General features: G+C 53.9%; 1 protein-coding gene across 4 annotated transcripts in view; it reads left to right on the forward strand.

Moving 5' to 3' along the window:
* The first annotated feature begins 62 nt into the window (after window positions 1-62).
* DLG3 (discs large MAGUK scaffold protein 3) overlaps window positions 63-19,548 on the forward strand; it is a 78,666-nt gene continuing 59,180 nt past the window's right edge. For 3 of the 4 annotated variants that reach the window (XM_088062780.1, XM_088062782.1, XM_088062781.1), the window contains exons 1-3: window positions 1,970-2,234; window positions 9,780-9,928; window positions 11,528-11,683. In XM_088062780.1, coding sequence (XP_087918906.1) covers window positions 2,066-2,234; window positions 9,780-9,928; window positions 11,528-11,683 — 474 coding nt within the window. In that variant the 5' untranslated portion in view covers window positions 1,970-2,065. Of the gene's footprint in view, window positions 133-1,969; window positions 2,235-9,779; window positions 9,929-11,527; window positions 11,684-19,548 lie in introns of those variants that run through there. The other variant, XM_014256525.2, reaches the window with a different exon arrangement.

The following is a 19,548-nucleotide window of genomic DNA, read 5'->3' on the forward strand; positions in this document are numbered from 1 at the left end:
CGGCCGGGGGGCGGCTCCCGGCCGGTTCGGGCGGGGCAGGGCGGGGGGGGGGGGGCGGCGGCTCGGCCGCTCGCGGGCTGGCACGGAGCGGAGCGGCCGGCGGCCACGGCGGAGCGATGATCCGCCGGGAAGGTAAGGAGCGCGGCGCCCGGCCCTGCCCGCCGCGCCGGGCACCGCGGCCCCGCAATCAACAAGTGTCTGCCCCGCCGGGACCGCGCTCCCCACCACGGGCAGCCGTGCGACCCCGGGGTTAACAGCCGAGGGCTGGGCGCTCTCGCTCCTCGCCCTCCTCGGGCTGCGGACACGGTGTGCTGGCTCAGAGTGGGTGGCCGTGGGACGTTCTGCTTGCAGCTCCCTTGCGCGCTGCGGGGAGGAGAGTGGGCATGGGGGTTTGGGCTCCGCGAGGAGGGATTTCCTGGAAGTGGGACTCGCATGCACCTTGAGGCACGTGGAGATGGGCCCTGGATACCATGTGCTGTTTCTTGGGAGCTATAGGAGGTGTCCTGTGGTCTCCCTGCCACGCTGGGTGCCCGGCACTTCCCTCGGTCGGGAGCCAGCAGTCCCCTGCTCCATCTGGCTGTCACCCGTACGAGCGGCCAGCAGCGCAGAGGTCAGCGCGGTGCGTGCCGCTCTGCCTGCTCAGCCTGGGCTGCAGTGGGAAGTTTACACCAGGTTCGCAGTCTTTGTGTCCTGGTGTGGTGGCCCCAAGCTCTCCATCTGCTTCTTTAGTTCTGCTGATAAGGTCAGGAATGACCAGGCAATGATATCTCAGCCCTACTCACGGTTTGCTGGGCAGTGTCTGAAGCCACTGTTATATCTTGCAGAAAAGGAATCTCTTAGTAATAACACAGGGCTAGGCTTGCCATAAAGCTTGGGGAAGTCCGTGCTCTTTCTGGAGCAAGTGCGGAGCCCAGCTCCAAGTCAGAGCTGTTCGCGCTTCCCCAGGCTCCTTTCCCCGTTCTGCTCCCACGATGAGTCAGTGTGGGCTGGTGACACAGGCAGGAGGGACCCCCTTTCCCTTTCGGCCGAGGAGCTGGGAGGCTGGGCGAGCTGGGACACCAGGTGGCACGTACCCGAGCAGACACAGGCCCCCTTGTTTGATGACCTGAATTCTCGAGAGCCCTGTGATGAGCAGGGTCATCCTTTCTGCATGAGTTCCTGGCTTAAAAGATGAGTCTCCAGCAGTGGCAGGACAGCTTCCCTGCCTTCTCACACAAACACTCTTTGTCTGCAGTCTGCCTGGGTGACAAAGGGAAATATCCACTGATGGGGCAGGGATGGTCTCAAGGTCCACAGGAGCTCACCACCTGCCTGAGATATGGGTCACATCTGAGGTCGGGGCTGCACTGGCAGCTCTGGCTGTCTGCCCAGAGTACTGTGGAGGTGTCCACGCAGAGACATCACAGCTCCACTATTTTAGGTCCAGGGTTTTCTCATAGCTATGTCTGGCCCAGTCATTAACCAAAATGTTGCTTCATGGAAGCCTCCAGCTCCCCTCCTCACCAGCATCTCCTTTGACCCCAAGGCACCGTGTTCCTTTCCCACTTGTCTCCTGCTGACCCATGGCTGCTTGCTGCTTTGAGCAATTCTTATGCTTCACCCTGTAGAAACCCAAGTTTTGCCACTCCTGTAGCTGAGCTGTTTTGCACTACGTGAATGGGCCTACGCTCAGCTTTGCTGCAGCCATCTGGCCCTATGTGGGAGGCTGCAGTTCCTGCAGTAATATTCATAGCCCAACCATAGTGCAACCAGAATGTGTCCAGCTCCTAAACAGCTTCTGTGTCTGGGAGGTGGCAGAGGTGTTCAGGCTGCCCAGTGCTACAGGGTTCAGAGTTGAATCAATCTGATTTTAGCCCCTGATTTTCAGGGTTGGTGGCAAAACTACCTCTCCTCCAGTTCCTGCCCTGGTCTCCACTGTGGGCCCTCAGTGCCCCTCAGCAGGGTTAGCTTTCCAGGTGTGTGTAAGGAGGCTGCTTTTGTGGCTGACTGACTTAAAAATCCAGACTAGAAGGCAGCTTGAGGCATTATCCCAGGCTGCACTCGAGCTTTCCCTTGACATCCTACGATGCTAATGCCTTGTTACTCCTGTGTCATCTCTGCAGACACTGAACGGGCAGTGGAAATTCTGACCAGATACCAAAGCACCCTGCGGTCCCCGGAGGAGCAGGAGTTAAAAGCTTCCATTGGAAAAGTCTCGCACATCTTCCAAAGTGAACTCTTCCAGGCTCTGCTGGGTAAGCCCCTGCCTTGCAGTCCCTTGCAGTCCCTGCAGCCTTGTGTTTAGTGGGGTCTCCCGATGATCCCACGCCGATGATCCCACGCCGGCGCCTGGCACTGATCAGTGCATTCTGTGCAAACACATGGCATGTAATGCCAGGGAGCTGGGCTGTCTTTCCCCTCCAGGGCATAGGCAGGAGATACCAGGGCTGCAATCACTGGGTGTTTGTAGTGAACAGCATTCCTCAGTCTGATGAGGACAAGGGATAACACTTTCTTATCAGGCCATGCCTGTTCTATCCAGCACCTGCTAAGGGATCTTGCCCTTCTGTGAGCACTCTCTGTGCAGTGCAGGCCTGGTGTGTCCAGGAAGGAAAACTAAATTTTTCTGTCTTTAAGAGAGAATCCATATGTACCCAAATTCCTTTGGGGTATTCAGGCCTTTCTTGTGCTTAGACCCACCAGCACTTGTGAGAAACACTGTTCCAGCAGCTCCATGTCACACAAGACTTAACAGCAAGGCTTATCTTGGGGCTGGACACCAGAAAATGGCATTTTGAGCACTGTATAAAGTTCTCCATGTGGGCTGAGACAAATGCAGCTGAAGTCCTTCTGGACTATGCAGCTTCTCTGCAAGGCATACAGCTATTCTCCTTAAGTTCTGTTCACTGTGGGGCTTGGGAAATGCATGCAGCCCTGGTGGTTTCTGTTCCTGCATCTCCTGGGAGAGAAGCTGAATTTCCCTGGTGGGAAGGAAGGGAAAGCACCCCAGAGGCTCTGCACTCTGAGAGGAAGACCCAGGCCCCAGGGTGCAGAGCTCCACATGTGGTCTGTGGCTCACTCTCAGTGCATTTTGACCCAAGGCTGTCTCAGCCCTGGTGCTCCCCCTCACTGTTCTCTTGGCAGCTCTCGCCTCTTCTTCACACCTCTGCAGCCAGAGTTCCACTTCTGTGCCTGCAGAGATGAGTTGCCAGCAGCTCCTCTGTGCTTCAGGTTTTCCATTGAAAATTAAGTTGAGGGCTGTGTCCTGAGCAATTTTATTCTATCCTTTTTTTTCTCTTGCTGTTGGAGCATCACCTGGAGACTTTCAGTCCCAGCATGCCTTTTAAAGGTCTTGTGCTCAAATGTCTATGCCAGCAGCAGCAGAGATGTGCCAAGGGTGGACTCCCCAGGGCAGGTGAGCCCCCACACTGAAGGAGCCTGTGTACATCTCCTTTCTTATCTCTTAATTTATACAACCCGTTCTCTAAATGATCCCCAGCCCTGAGGCAGGGATCTGGAGTAGGGCTGTGATCTTGACCAACCTGACATTAGCCAAACACCCCTGGCTGCTTTTGTTTGCTGGCCAGTCCTCCCTGGGGCTGTGTGAAGGCAGCAAAGCAGCTTTCCCAAGGCCCAGGGCTGTTGCTGTCAGTGCAGAAGTGCTGTGCAGAGAACACGTCTGCACGTGCCGAGCTGGCTGCAGCTGCATGCTGGCGGGCGGATGCTGCAGCGTCCCCAGCTCCTGCTCACAGCCGTTTGTCTTGGTGTCCTATCAGCCCTGGCACAGGGAGTGTTGGGAGTGTTGCTTGTTTACTGGTGACCTTTTCAACTGGTTTAACAGGATATTAATTCCCCGTGCCAGAGCGAGCCTTTCTCTCGATGTGTTTATCTAAACTAGGAATTTGCATTAATTACTTCCGCCCCCCCACCTCGACTCCCTCCTCCTGCTTCCCCTCGGTGTAGGTTTGTGAATTCCTGTCCCAGCATGGACATTGTGTCTGGCTGTGTGCTCGCTGTGGCCACACACGGCTGGCACACACTGGGTTGCCTCCTGTCTACGGTCCGTACCCACTGGAGCACAGTAACAGCACTTGCAAGGGTGATAGAACATTTCTATTTTCATTTTTATTTTCACCCCTCCTTTTCCCAGTGGGCCACTGTGTCTCTGTCTGAAGTCTGCTCTGAGTCACAGGGCTGGCTCAGTGTGGGAGGAGGGTTTGCAGGAGAGCACAGACACTGCTCAGTGCTGTGCTCCCGACTCACTGCCCCACACCATGCCAGATGCCTCTGACTCTGGAGAGGCCTTAGCCTGCGGAGGTCCCTCCTCTTGCAGCCTTTCAGCAACACAGCCCTGCTTTTTTTCAGCCCCTGGGGAAGATGAATGTGGGAGCATGGTCCATCCCTGTCCTCAAGCCGCCTGCTCCTGCAGGTAATGCTTTCCTAGAGCACACATTGGCTGATTGGAGTTTGAACATCAAAATGCATCAGGCCATAGTAAAGCTGCCAGCAGTGCCAAACATCATGGAGTTTGCCAAGTTAGTCCACATGAAAAATTCAGGGATGTGACTTTCCGTATGCTTTTTTCTTTTAAAGAATAAGCTGGTTTGGGGTCTCCAGAAGCCCCAGGCTCTGTTGTGTCCAGGATGCGTCAGTGTTGTGCTGGATGGATCAATCGCTGTGATCGTGCCCAGTGTTGCTCTGCACGTGCACCGTGTTCTGCCAGACTCCTCTGAGCACAGCCCAGCCCTTTAAATCCTTGTGACCACCTCCCTGTCCCTGGAGCTGCCTGTGCCAGGACAGCTCCTGTCCCGGCGGGTGCCGCGGCTGGCTCGGCACAGCACGGCACAGCGGTGCGGGAGCTGCTCTGCGCTGGAATGTGCCAAACCCTGCTCCGCACAAAAGAAATTCCTTGGCTGTGCACAGGGAAAACAGGCTGTGCTGGCTCCCTTCTCCTGGCCCCTCTCTCCCTGTGTCTGAGGCTGTGGAGCCAAGTGCGTGACTTGCAAGGAAACAGCCCAGCAAAGGGGTGCTCCAGGAGCCTGGGTTGGGGTGATGGTGGCCCCGCTTTCCCTTTGCTCCGTGGAACCCCTCAGGGAGATGCTTGGTCTCTTGTGCTGCTGGGGAGGATGGGGCTTGCACACAAAAGCAGCTCCCTGACCTTTCCTTCCCAGAGCCGGGGCTGAAAGGGGCTGTTGTGCCCTTGGCAGCAGGAGAAGCTGGTGGACAGGCAGGGTTTGTGTATGTCCAGCTGTCCCAACTGCCCAGCCAAGGGGCCGAGCTCCTCCCAAAAATCCTCTGGGACTCAGCTTCTCTTTTGTGCCTGCTTGGGCCCCCAGTCTTCCCCTGCAGCTCCTTTTACCACGTAAGAGATTCCTCATGAGCTTCCCGGTGTGGTGAAGGCAGGAGGAGGGGCAGGTAGGGCTTCCCTGGGTGCAAAACCTCAGCAAGACTTGCTTGCTAGCAGCTCAGCTGGGGATGGTGGTAATGGCTTCACCGGGTGGCTGCAGGAGCCAGTGTGGAAAACTGGAGGAATCTGGAGGCTTCCCAATGCTGAGGACTCCTCTTGCAGATTTGCACATAGCAAGGATGGAAGAAACTTGCAGCTTGCTTGAAAAAGATCTGCTGTGGCAGCCATGGGTGTGAATGGCAGTGGGGGTCTGGTGCGAGGCTGGGGTTTCTGCTTGGGGTAAATCCGTGGTGCTGCAGCTGGTGACAGTGCACACATTGGGGAAAAAATGTCATTTTCTGGAAGGGCATGTGCTGGCTGCCACAAGGGCACTGCATTAGTGCACAGATGCCAGTGCTATAGAGATATTTAATGACATTTATTTGACATTATGTTAAAACCAGGAAAAAACTGTTTGAAAAATTCTAATCTCTGGAAATCTTGAGTTACTTTTACGTATTAGATCTAGAATAGATTTACACATCATCACACAGAAACTGGGCTGTAAGACAGAACATGCAGCTTCATCTTTTGCTACCACAGCGTACTCTTATGGAGCCTTTTCAAGTAGTGCTGCTCTGCACAGGTGAGGCAGACTTGTGTGCAACTTGTGATGCTCATAAAAAATGAGGGAAACCAGCATATATTTAAATTACCTTAATGCCACGTGCATGTGTCCTAAAATGTACTTCTGTCCTTTGCTGCCTGAACCCTGTCCACCAATCCTGAAACTCCTCTAATCCCTGGTGCCAGCAACAATTCTCTCTTCTGGCAAGCACCTAAACTGGGCTGAGGGTTTTGGAGGTGGAGAGTGGCTGCTTCAGGGGACAAGTTTCCTGCCCTTCAGGCGCCTTGCCAGCTTGGCTGCCCAGGGCTGTGTTCCTGCAGCAGATGGGTAACAAACGGGGATGCTGGCAGCAGCACTCCCCTACAATGGGGCTGTTCAAATCCTGTTTTCATTCTTGCAAAGTGTTGTGTGTTCCCAACGTAATCCATGCAGCCAGAAGCTGCTGCTATCCTGTTACGCAATTATTATTTTTATAACCAGAGGGAGAGATGTTTTAGCATGAAAACAAAGTCCAGTTTCTCTGGCTGTGAAGTGAGTGCTTGCTGCGACCTCGTGTGTGACTTGGGAGGGTTTCAGGGGCTGCCAGCAGCCTGTTTGGCAGCCAGGGTGCTGTAGAAGGGGTGCCCTAGGTGTGGCGGGTACATGTGGGGACTCCCGCTCCTCCCATTGTCGTTGCCAGCTGCCACATGTCTCCCAGGGCACAGGACAGAGCCTGGCAGCACAGAGCAGCAGCTCCAAAAATGGCACTGATGCCAGGCAGTGGCACAGTGCTCCCTGCACTCGGGCAGCCACAGAGCCTGGCTGGGCTGCCCTTGGGCACCCAGCTGGGCTGCCAGCAGCTGAGATTTGTATCAGCTTTGCCCTTCCAGCTGGGAGGGCAGCAGACCAGGCAGCCCCTGGGAGCTGGAATATGGGGGCTGAAGCTGCTCTCATCCCATCTGCAGCATGGATGTGCTGCTGCAGTGCATGGGCACGTGGTTAAACACTGGGAGAGAGGATGGGGAATTGTGCCTGGGCGTGCAGCCCTGCTCTGTGAAAGCATCCCTGGTGTCATGGGCAGAGTGGGAGCTTCAGACAAAGTTTATTATGAAAGCCCTCCTGTTGACTCACGAGGTGAAGAAAGGACACACTTTCCTTTCTAAACTTATCCTCAGAGAAGAGCCTGGATGCAGCTGGATCCAATTTAGCCCCAGACTTTGTCAATGGCATATGTCTAAAGGATTATACAGGTGTAATTGAACCTTTATACAACTTTGTCCCACAGGATTAAGGATGATAAACCTAATGTATTTACAGAAATATAGTAAATGATTTGTTTAAATTTATTACAATAATGATAAGGATTAGAGAAAAAAAAGCTTAATCAGAATTACTTACTAAACAGTATGGATAGCTGTAATTACTAGTGTAGTACACTGTTTTTGAAGCAATATTAAAGCAATTATATCAAAGCTAGCTAAAGAATTATTAAGTAGAGATTGAGTTACTCTCCTATACCAATGACCATGGGCAAATCTCTTTCACTCTGCTCTGAGGAGTGACCTTCAGGGGTGTCCCCACTCAAGGGAAGGATCTTCATACATCTTAGGGAGGTATGATAGAACTCCTCACTGTGCAAAAGTATGAGTGGCCTATTATAGTATAAAGTGATTGCTTGTCAGTCATATGCATTTTTTAGATTATGTATTATCAGACCTAATCAGCACAGTATGCTTTGTGCTGAAAAAGGTGCAGGCAGCTCTTTAGTTTCTTCTTCTCACCACTCCTGATTCTCACTTCCACATCAGAGCATGCACATTCTTGCTGCTCCCAGCTCCAGCCAGGGAGCATGTCTTGCATGTCCTTGTGATGGGGTCTGAGTTTGGTCAAGCTGGTCTCACTATTGTTCACCACTAAGAGCAGCAAACCCTCCTCACTCCATCTTATCACTGCTCAGCAGACCCTCCTCGCTCAGGCCTTCACTGATGAACTTGTAAGGCAAATTTCCAGCTGCTGTATCCCTGCTTAGGCAGAGCACCCTGCTACAGCTGGAGAACAGCCTCAGGCAGTGGTCAGTGTGTCCCTGCTTACACTGCCAATGCTCACCAGATTTCCTGCTGAACTCTTTGTGACGTGGGCGTTTCATACCTCGTGATGCCATGGTGTGGCATGGTTTCAGGTGAGAAATCACAGACTGGAGGGCAAGTACAGGTGTTTCATCCAGGAGCTCCCGGGGAGTGCCATGGGAATGGCCACATCCCCCTCAAGCTGAGACCCACAGCTTGCCCCTCGAGTCACTCACAGAAGAGGAGCTCTTCAGCTTCCTCCACAACAGACACAGGTACAGAAAATGATCTCAGGTTCCTGCTGTGTCTTTTCCTGCTTCAAGTGCTCATTTAAGCTGCCTTGACTTTTTGGCCCTGCCGGCTCTACCAGGCTTCCTGTTTCCCAGGTGCTTGAAGGGATTTATTACTCTTTCTATGGCTTTTGGAAGGCATTTACCAAACTCTTTTGGCCGACCTCTTGGAGCTTTACCTTTAACCTGTCAGCATTTACCATCTCTTCTGGTTTTCTCATTTAGATGCAGCTTCAGCAGTTTAAATGAATGTCTTCTCATTTTCAATAGCCTCTTTTCCTCTGCAGTCAAGTCTTGCTTTCCTCCCTTTTGCCTTTACAGTATCCTCCAGACAGACACTTCATGTCTGTTCCGATGTCCCAGTGGGTCTCCCTAAATAGGCTCAGAGCCTCCCACAAGTTTTTGTTACCCCTTTCAGTTTATTCATAAAATCAGATTCTCACTTTTGATGTAGTTTCCTTTTTGAAATTAAACATTTCTGCAGTGGATATGTTGACCAGTGTGGAGATGGCTGGAGATAACTGGCTCTGGAGATAACTGAGGGCTGCCAGGGGCCAGCAGCTGCCTGAGTGTGCAGCAGTGGGAGCTTTCTTAGGGAGGAGCAAAGCCAACTGGATCACTTCTGCTCCCTGGAATCCTCTGTGTGTAACCTGGAGAGGGTAAAATGCTCCTGGCTGGGCTAGGAGAGGGTCTGGGCTCCCAGAGCCTCTCTGGACCTATACCTGGGCAGCTGCTGTCTCTGGAGCAGTGAGGGCTGGGATAGCCCATTTTCATGCCTCTCTCTAGAGCCACTATAGATTACAGCAGCACGCTCAGCAGGCTCCTTGGAGCTCGGAATGAGGGTGCTTGATATCTGTTGTGGCAGTGTGCAGGTGGGAAGAGGGGAGATACCAGGGAGGGAGCTGGAGTTAACAGAGCTGTAGTCATCAGCTTTAGAGCCTGTACACTGAGTGCCCAGTGGCTTCTCTGCCTGTCCCCCTGGGAAGTGAGCCCCTCCACAGGCCAGGGGTGCTGGGGAGCTGTGATGGGGAGGGAGTAGCCCGTCATTATCAGGGCAGGCAGGCAGGGGCTGCCTGGTGCAGAAGGCCTTTCAGAGCAGGAGGGACAGGGGACCCTGCCTGGGGCTGGCACAGCCTGGAGGAGAGCAGGATGGTGTGGGTTTTGGATTGGTGCTGCTGAGCAGAGTTTGCTCCTAGTCCCTGTGGACATTCCCGTGCCTTCCATAGCCATGGGCATTGCATGGTGAGCCAGGGGCCCCACCACACCTCTTTCCCTGCAGAGGGGCTGTGGTGGGCAACACAGCAAGCACAGGGAGCCAGCAGAGCCGTCTCCCAGGGTGCCAGCCTCTCACAGAGGGCTCAGACCCTTGGGCCAGAGTGGCAGGTCACAGGTGCTGCACCCCACAGAGGCTGTCTCTCGGTCCTGAGGATGTTTCTCCTGCTGTTTTGCAGATATCCATGAATTCTACGATTTCACGCTGCGCTCTGCGCCCGTGCAATCTCCAAGCCTGGATGCACATCATGGCACAGCCAGGCAGCAGCTTGGGACCAGCAAGCCCAGCTCCACAGTCACACCCAGAGAGCCCCAAAACCTGCCTGAGGTAAGAGCCACCCTCATGGTGCTGCGGGACCAGACCCTGCACACTCCTGCACTGAGAGGGATTCAAGGGGCACAGCAGGCTGCTGGCCACCACAGCCTGCCCAGCTCACAGCCAGGCTGTTCCCACACATTCTCTGTGATAGCTTGACTCAATAATGAGGCAACCTCTCTGGTTCACAAGTGTTAATTGAATTACTCATAATGCGAACAGCTCCGGCTCTGGCTCCTGCTCTGCAGTTGCAGCTGGATTAGTTGCTCCCGTCTGACGCTGTCTCCCATGGAGGCGTTTCAGCTCTCTGATCCAGCCACTTTTGATAAGTGAAGTAGGTTGAGTCTTTCAAGTTTCCCTTTTCAGGATTTTTTTCCCAGCTCTCAGATAACTTGTGTCTCTCTTATTTGCATTCCCTTCAATTTTCAACAGCCTTCTAAAAGATACAGCACCAGGTGGAGAGGCAGGAATTGAGCAGTAGGGTCTCAGTTATCTCAAAGGCACTAAGGTAAATAGGAATGCCTCATGTCTTTGCAGGCCTTCTTTCCATCCCCCACTTACTTCCTCCATCCCCCACTCACAGCCCTGCCATGGGATGCTGTAGGATCCCCCTAATCTAGGGATACTCTTGTGCAGTAATGCAAACATTCAGGGATTCCTCCTTTCAGTGAAATAACCCTATCAGATAAACACCATTTTCTGCTTCACTGATTGAACTGGCTTCCCATCATATACCTGGGGGAATTTGAAGTTCAAGTGTCACACAGAGAAGATGGAGCTGGATGATATCCTCTCAGGAAGAACATTTTAAAGGAGTTTGGGGATCAAGAACAAGGAGGGCAAAACAGCCTACAATCACTGCAGGAGATATTTGTGTTCCTCTGACTCAGGAACCACTTTAATCCCATTTTTTCTTGACCCCCTTCACATTGCCAGTCCCTCTAGTTAAACCTGCAACTCCACTATGTATTTAAGAACAAATTTTTAGTGCTGTTATGCCATAGGCAGTGGGATCCTGCTTTGGGTTTTTTGGGTGTCCTGTAGCCTTGATCCACCTCTTTTGAACTCTGCTGGCAGTAGCCACTAGTCCCTGTGGCCAGGCCAGTCTATGAATCCCCAAGATGTAACATTGAATAAGGACACTGAAAAATCAGTGTGGAAACAAGCAGGGAAGCAAGTGTGAGCCTTGCACAGCTGGTGTGAGCGGTGCCTCTGCTCCTTCCACTGTGCCCTGTCTGTAAGGGGGATGAAAAAAGCAATCAGTTGCAGGGCCTCCTTGTACTGAACACAGCCCAAGCCATTGACACCATCAAATCCCTCCTCCTATCTCCAAAAAAATGTGTTGGAGGTGTCTTGTGTTGCTGGAACATGAAATGCAACCCAGCAATGGCACAGTCCCAGAGTCTTGGGCCAGCAAACCTCCACCATCATTTGCAGTGACCCTGCTGGGCCTGGGGCCAGCGCGAGGCAGGCTGACGTGAGAGGTGGGATGCCCATCAAAGGCACTGCTCCCCTTGCATGGGGAAAAGCTCATTTTGGCCCTTCCAGAAGCAGTGGAGAGCCTGGAGGCAGCTGGCCTGCCCTACCTACATATCACTGGTCTCGTTTCAGGACTGCTCCTGGGACCGTGAGCAGAGGCTCGCCACGGGAGCTGGGGACAGCGCTCCGGGGACACCGCCACGGCTGGTGAGGGTGACAGCACGGCGGACAGAGGCACCAGCCAGTGTCTGCAGCCTGGTGCTCGGCTGTCACAGCACCCTGCCCCAGGTGAGCCTCCGTGCGCCCCACGCCACCGCCCACCCTGCCGGCCCTGCCAGCGGCTGGCACTGAGGGGACAGCGCCGTGCGCTCCCAGCACTGCGGGCGCGGCGTTTCCTCCCCTGGGGCTGCCAGCGCGTCCTCCTGGCTGATGGTTCTGCTGATGCTCACACCAGAAAATCGAGCGGTCACCTGTGCCAGGGGCTGGACAGCACTGAAATCATCCCCTTGCGTTAGCACTTGCCGTGGCCCCGTGTCAGCCCTCAGGGCTCGGAGGGCAGGTGGATGTGGCGCAGGAATAAAGAGGCTGCTTGGAGCTGGAATTCCTCCCAGGCCCGTCCCTCTCGCCCCCAGCGCTGGCACGCTCCCACGTTGCAGATTTCCATATTTTTTTCTCCGAGCTCTTAAATGGCAGGTCCGTTGCTCAGCTTCCCAGGAGCTTTTCGCTGCTGTCTTATTTACTTGGAAACACCATTTATTTGGATGTGCATCGTAAAGCTCAGCCTCCACCTGGTGCAAGAAAATTGTTTGGGCTACATGTTTGAGGGGAGTTTTGGGAATGAGTGAAGGGCAAAATGCATTTTTGGGAAGGATGAAGTGGCCAGGAAGAATGGAGCTCACCACAGATTTAAAATTATATGAAAATGTTGTTTTTCTTGGCAAAGTTTGAAATAATGCTTGTTTGCTAAGTCTAAGTTTTCTTCCAAAGTATTTTAAATACAAAAATTGCACTGCCTCTCTTCTGTCCTTTTTAAAATGTTTCCCTTCTTTTTCTGGACTGCAATAAAATGGGTAACACCCCATTTTTTTCTCTTACTGTTTAATTTCTCCTTTTCTCTTGTTTCTCTCTACATTTTCAATCACTCACCATATCTTAAGCAGTTTTTGAAGGGCGAGACAGTGATTTTCTGTCCAATCCAATATGGCAAAAAGATGAGCTTGGCTGCTGATTTCCTTTTGCCAATGGGTGGGAACCACCACCACAGGGGAGTCATAGGGCAAAACCCATGAGGGGGTGAGAGCCTGAGCAATTGGGAACAGATTCTGTTGTGATTATAAGGGATTTTCTTTCTAACTGTCCCAGTAGCAAAGTGAAGTACAGCAGCTCTTGCATCCAGCCCCGAATGTCTGGCTGAGTTTGCAATGTCTCCTTCAGCAGCAGACACCTATTTTTGATTTTAAGACTTCATGCAATGGGGAATCTGCTCTGTCCCTGGCCTGGCTGGCCTGATGATTATTTATGCTTCACATTAAAAATCTGCATTTTACTGTTAGCCTGGATTTCTCTTGCTTTAGCTCCCAGCACCAGGAAATTTTGCTGCCTTAGTTTGCTAGGATAAAGGACCTTGGCAATCAGAAATGTTCCCAACATGTAGGTATTTATAGATGCGTCTAACTTCCCTCTTAACTTTCCCTTAGATAAACTAAACAGATTGGCTTCTTTACTCACTCACTGTTGAGGCAGGTTGTTCCAGACCTGAAATAATTCCTGTCATTCTTTTCATCCTCCTTCTTTCCTAGCCTGTGTCAGCATGAGGCCAGTCCTTAGTGCCAGGTGCTGGAGCTTTAGGGGTCACCCATTCACAGGGGCTGCAGCTGGCAGGCCTGAGCAGGGGGTCACTGCCCTGAGATGGAGGAACAATGGGGTGGGCAGACTGGGACTCTGGGAGCGCTGTGCTCTGGCAGGGCTCTCATCTGCAGCCTCCTTCATCCCAGGGAATGGTCCTTTCACAGCATGGCTGCAGGCAGAGCAGGGAGCAGGAGGTGAAAAGCTGTCAGGATGGTAGTGTTCAGTGCCAGGTATTGCCATGCCTGTAGTCCTCCCTGAAACTTGGCTTTCTGCAGAAACCCAGCAGCTTTCCTGAAGACTTGATCCAAGCAGTGCTGGAGAGCTGCAGGCTCAAGCAGAGCTCTTCTGCAGCAGGCCCTGTGCTGGGATGCAGAGTCCTTTGTCACAGTGGTGAGCCTTCCCCCAGGATGTCGCCTTCAGTGCTGAATACAGGCCTTGCCCTGACAGAGGGAAGCATTTCCAGCAGTCCCCCACGAGACAGGATCAGGTGCCTGGGGCAGGCTGTGCTGCTGGACCACAGCATGGGCTGTTTCTCATCCTTCACTCCTGCACGAAGGCACTGAGGACACCTCAGCTGCTGCCAGCATCACATCCCGTGTCCGTTCTCAGCAGCCACAGCATGCAGGACAGCACCAGGGCTGGACAACACCTGCATACCCAGCTCCTGCTCTGCTCCACAGGGACTTCTTGCTTTCCAGCCTTCAGTGTGTGCTTTTTTTTGCCACAAGCATTTCCAAAGCGAGCTGCAGAAAAATACCTAAGGTGGACAATTGCATTTGGAAGAACCAGGGAAGCATTTATAAGTTAGTGATAGTTAATGCTAGGGCAGGGGAGCACCGGCTGCCACCCCAGTGCCATCAGCCCAGGAATGAGAGCTCTGGTTGACAGCCTGCCATTGATAAAAGGCAGCCATGAACTGGCTTTTCCTACATGAAATGCAATTCTCTTATTGCATCTATCGATGTAAATAAGTTTTCTCTTGCCCTGGCTTTGTCCTCTCCCCTGCCCGCAGCTCTCCACAGCATTGTTAACAGAGCAAAAGCTACCATGGCCTGCTTCAGCCAGGAAGATGCATGTCAAATAGATTGCCTCTCCATTCCAGTGCTTCCAGGAACAGGAAATTTCTGCCTGCTGGTGAGGACATGGGTGTGCTCTGAATAGCCCTGCAGAGTGCAAAGGGCTGCTACAAAGGAAGAGGTGCCGGTAAATACAGCAACAACATGTGCTTCCTGTTGAGGCTTAGTGGGCTGAAACCATCCCTCGACTGCAAAGTGGATGTTCAGCCCTCAACGGGGCAAAAGCAAAGGGACTTTGCCAGATAAAACACCCTGTTGAGGCTAATAGAGGCAAAACCCTGCCAGAGTTCTGGGGCTCATGGGGTTTTATTTGATGAATCCTTCATTTCAACCTTTCCTGAGCCCTGCAGCTGCCTCAGCAGGGCTGCTCAGGGCTTATGCGTGTGTGCTGCGGGAAGACTCGGGAGGATGCTCCTGTGGCCAGTGTCACTCGCCTGTGCTCCCGGGCTGCCAAGGAGGCTGCTGCTATAAGTAAACGCCGTTTTCATCCTCTGTGCAGGGAGCAGCCAGCTGTAAAGATAAATGAAAGAGGAACAATGCCGCTGATGGGCAGAGCTGTGTGCCTGCGAGGAAGCACTGCTCTTCCCCTGCCACCCCTCTCCTGCTTCCCTGTACAGCTCTGCAGCCGCCCTGACTTCATCCCTGTCACAGCGCCAGTGCCTCCACCTCCGCCTGCCCGTGCATCCCTCCCGTCTGCCGAGGCTCTCCTCGCTGTGCCGCCCGATGCCAGCTCTGCCACTGCTCTGCCCTTGCTCAGCCTGACAGCTGACACGGAGCAACAGCAGGTCCTGATATGATGGAGAGCGCAAGCGAGGCTGCCTCAGAGAACAGGCATTCCATGCATGCTCTGAAATCACCGGTGAATAAGAAACCTCGCTGGCAGGAGTCACTGCTGCTCCGGCAGGCTCCGGGTGTGTGGGATGCCTCTGAGTGCCCTGTCAGGGTGAGAGGTGCAGTCTGCGCTTCAGTCCTGCGGGGCTGAGGCCAGAAATGTCCCAGTCCCCCTCCCTGTGTCCCAGGAAGGACACAGCTCCGGCAGAAACGCCCTGTCAGGGTGTTAGGAGCCCTCTGCTGCAGCTGCTGCAGAAGAAGATGCATCCGACTGCCCCATGACCCACGGCTCAAGTGCCAAACAGGTCCATGGAGCTCCCTGGGGCATTTGGCAGAGAAAGGCAAGCTGCGCCGCCGGCGTGGCGACCGACTGTCTGCTTCTCCCGTCCTTCTCTCAAGTGTTTTTTCCTATTTCCCAGTGTGCCTTTGGCCAGACCGAAGGGCGTTCCGGTGCTGCTCACCTTTGCCTGCCAGGAGCAGCGGGTCAGGATGGGATGGGCGTGTGGCTGTGAATTCCCTGCTCCCCTGCCTGGGCTGCAGCCTCACCGCTCTCCATTTTCTCTGTGAGATGCAGGAGAGGGGAAGCACCAAGGAGCTGTTTGCTGTTGTGTGGAGCGTCAGGGAAATGAAGCAGAACTTCGGTGCATACAATGAATGCAGCCCCAGCAAGAAGCCCCTGTCAGGTTGCTTGGTTGCACGTGCCCTGCTGTCCCCACCACCCCATGCCCTCTCTGTGGGCTGACGGGGCAAGCAGCTGAAGCCATTGCTGCAGGCCAGACTTTACCAGGCCCCTGCTTTACCTCAACCTCAGCCCATCAAGCCCTGCAACCCCAAAATCCCAGGAAGTGGCTAATGCTCAAGCAATGGGACCACAGAAGCAATCAGCTCCTGGGGGAACTCCCCCCTCCCCATTGCATCCCGATGCAAAAGGAAAAGCACATTTATTTTAGGATAAGCAGAGAAGGAGAGCAGCAACCCTCAGCCCACAGGCTGCTGCCCAGTGTTACTTGAGCCACTTTGTGCCTAGAGGTCACTTCAGGGCATTCAGATGCTCCAGCAATTTTGTGTTCTGATACTGCAGAAAGAGGCTCAAAAGCCAAAGTGCTGAACTCAAGAGGGTGTCTGTCTGTAGTAACTCACACAGATTGAACCACACATCAGCCCTGCACAGCAGGGACACCCAGCTGGGCAGCCAGCTGCCTGTGTCCCAGGGATGCTGCTGCTCAAAGAGGGGGTCAGCAAGGGCTCTGTCAGTAAGAGCTGTCACTTCAGTGGACATTTTGGGGTTGAATGGCCTCAGCTTTACTAGAGGCTTTTGCTATTCCTGCTGCAGAGATGAACATGCTTAGACTTCAGTTCTCCCAGCTCAATATCCAGCTTCAGCAAAGGATGAAGAAGTCAGTAGAGACGCCAGGCTGTCAAACCAAAATCTCATGCATGGTCACCTATTCCCACTCTGCTTGGGGGCTTTTTGTCTAAAATCAGCAGCAAAAGGAAGATCCTTGCAGACACAAGGTGTTTCTGGCTGTGCAGTGTAGGAAAATCTTGATGGATATGGTGTTTCCATTCACCCAAGTCATTGTCACTGTTTTGAAGGTATTTTGATGGTGTGAGTGCATGCAGCTCTCCCCGTGCAATGACTGAAAGGGAACAGTGAGGGGGAGTCTCTGGGGAGAGAGCCATGCTCCAGAACAATGCAGACAGGCTTGGAGTCCATCCATCCTCCCCCCAGAGCAGTGCTTCAGCTTTGCCTCCATGTAGTGTCTGCATCTTCCTGTCCCCAAGGGAGCACATCTGCTAGAGCAACTTGCACACTGAGATTCACTCCGATGGGTTTCTTGTGTAGCTCTGAAATCAAGAACCAAGACCATTCACAGGCATCTCCAGCAGGATGGGGACTGATCAGGGGCCAAGCCCATCAGTGCCTTGGCCAGGAGCTCAGTGAGCCACTGCACTGCCTCTGCTGGGTCTGTCTGCTCTGCTCATCAGGTTTCCCAAATGTGCTGATGCAGGGTGCACACAGCAGCACCAAGGTTCTTCCTTTCCTGTTTTGCCTTATCAGGTGATTGACCATATTCCTGCTGCAACCAAAGTGAAGCACTGGAGCCTGTCTCCTGCAGCACAGACCCACCAGGGGCTCAGGAAATGTGGAGCCAGAGCATGAGATGTGCCACCCTCTCCTCCATCCATCCATCCATCCATCCATCCATCCATCCATCCATCCATCCATCCATCCATCCATCCATCCATCCATATTCCACTCCCCCTCACAGCCACCCCAGCATCTCAGGAGGGTGAGGACAAATCCCCCTGGTGCATTTCTGCAAAACAAATGGGCTCTCCTCACCATTTTTAAAGAAACAAACCAAGCTTGAAGGCAGAGCTTGGCAGGCCAGCTGCTTTCTATCTGGAGTGCTGGAGCTGGGGGAACGTCACTGCATCTTAATGGCATCAGGCTGGACAGAGATCAGGATTCCAGTGGCAGAGGCAGTACTGGCACTGTTATAAATAGAGCAGCCACGTTAACTGCTCATGAAGGTTTATGGTCTTTAGGATTTGGAGCATCAGTATCAAGCTACGCTGAAAGATGTATTATCCTCAGCATTGGTAGGAGCTAGGGGAAGTGCAGGGGGAGGACAGTAAATGAGCATGGGTTTGGAAATCATCCCTCTTGTGAATCCAAGCGTGAGCCCTTGGAAAGGTGCTCTCTGCTGTGTGCTGGCTCCTCTTGCCTTGCTCTGCCTGCTCTGGGAGGATTAAGCCATGCATAGCTGCAGTAGTGGCAGCATTTCAAGGCAATCTCTGCCCTGTTGCAGGAAGCAAGGATTTGCCCCAGGGCAGCACCTGCCAGAGCCCTGCAGCCTGCAGGTGCAAAGCACCTTGTAGGAATCTTGCTATCATGGCACCTAAAAATTATTCCAAGTATTGAGGCTCAGGCAAAGGCCTCCTGCAGTCTGTGGCCTGGATAGCTGTAGGGGCTCGCACTGCTCAGGTACACCAATGTCTGTGCCCAAAGCACTGGCATGGAGACCATTCTGCTTGGCCAACATTGCTTCCCCAGCCTCACAACCAGCTTCCCACCTGTATGTGTCCAGGAAACAGCAATGTCCTGCCAGGCTGTCCTCACCTTTTAAGGGGTATTTTTAGACCAGATAATTTCACAGCCCGGGCTACAGCAGACTGAGGGAGGAGCTGTGGCAGAGCAAGGAGTGGGCACTGCGCTGCAGTGCAGGGGGAGACCAGGCTGGACCTGGGGCTGGGTTTATTGCAATCCCATCGTTGCACTGTTCATTCCCTCCCCCTTGGCACGTACTGCACAGCTATTTCCCCTCTGTGCAGTGGTAGATTTTGCACAGCTGAGTCTCATGGGGTGTTTCTGCAGGAAGGTTTTGTGAGCTTTAGTGCTCTGCTGCTGTGGGAGCGCTCCTGCCTTCCTGGCCTGGCCTAGAACAAGAGCAGGGTGCTGGGACAGCTCTCGCAGCTGCCTGCTCTCCCTCATACCACGGCTTGGCAGCTCTTGGCCTTTGGGGGAAACTCAGCCCAGCTGTGTGCTCTGGCCAGTGTGGATGGCCAGTCCCTGCGACCTGGCGGTCCCAGTCCAAGCCCTCAAGTCACGGTGAGGGAAACTGGCACATCACCCCTCAGCACCATCCACCCCCCAGGACTTGCGTTGCTACATGTCACTCTTAGGAAGGCACGGGTGTGCCCGTGTCTCAGGAATGGCTCCTCATCCCGCGGCTGGGACCCGCTTTGAAGGTCACCTCGGGGCTTCCGAGACGGCCGTGTGGGGACGGGCGGCAGGCGGCAGTGCGCCTTTAAGAGGGCCCCGTGCGCGGGCTGCGGGCCTGAGGCACGCTCGCTGATTGGCCGGGCGGGCGGCGCGCGCGGCGGGGGCGGGGACAACCATTCACAAATTTCCGAGCGGCCCTTCCTCCCTTAAAGGGGCAGGGCCGAGCCAGCCAGGCGCACGCCTCTCATTCACAGCGGGCGCCCGTGGCTCCAAAGGACGCCAGCATTGTTTTTTCTCCCCGCGGTTGGGCCGGTTTCCCTGCCGGAAAGTGTGTTCTGGGGCAGCACTGCCCGGATGAGGCACCAGCATCCCTGTGAGTCACTGACTGTGGGCGGTGGGAGTTGCAGAATGGGCTTTGCTCCATCTGGAAGGGGCAGATTGGAGCAGGACTGGCCAGGGGAAAGAAAAGAATGCGTGTTCCCCAAGCAGGGTGGGAATAGTCGAGGAAGGGACATCTCTGGGCCTTGAATGTGGGAAAGGTCCCTCTGGGCAGGTCTGTGCTGCCCGGGCAGCCCCAGGTGTGGGCACAGTGGCTCTGAGCCCTTCCCTGCCTTTCAGAGCCGAATGTTGACCCACTCTGAGGCAGTACCTGTTCCTGCAGGGATGGG

The sequence above is a fragment of the Pseudopodoces humilis genome, chromosome 15 (genome assembly GCF_049639895.1).
Source record: "Pseudopodoces humilis isolate 2021_Gansu_Grassland_sample_001 chromosome 15, ASM4963989v1, whole genome shotgun sequence".
Lineage (NCBI taxonomy): Eukaryota > Metazoa > Chordata > Aves > Passeriformes > Paridae > Pseudopodoces > Pseudopodoces humilis.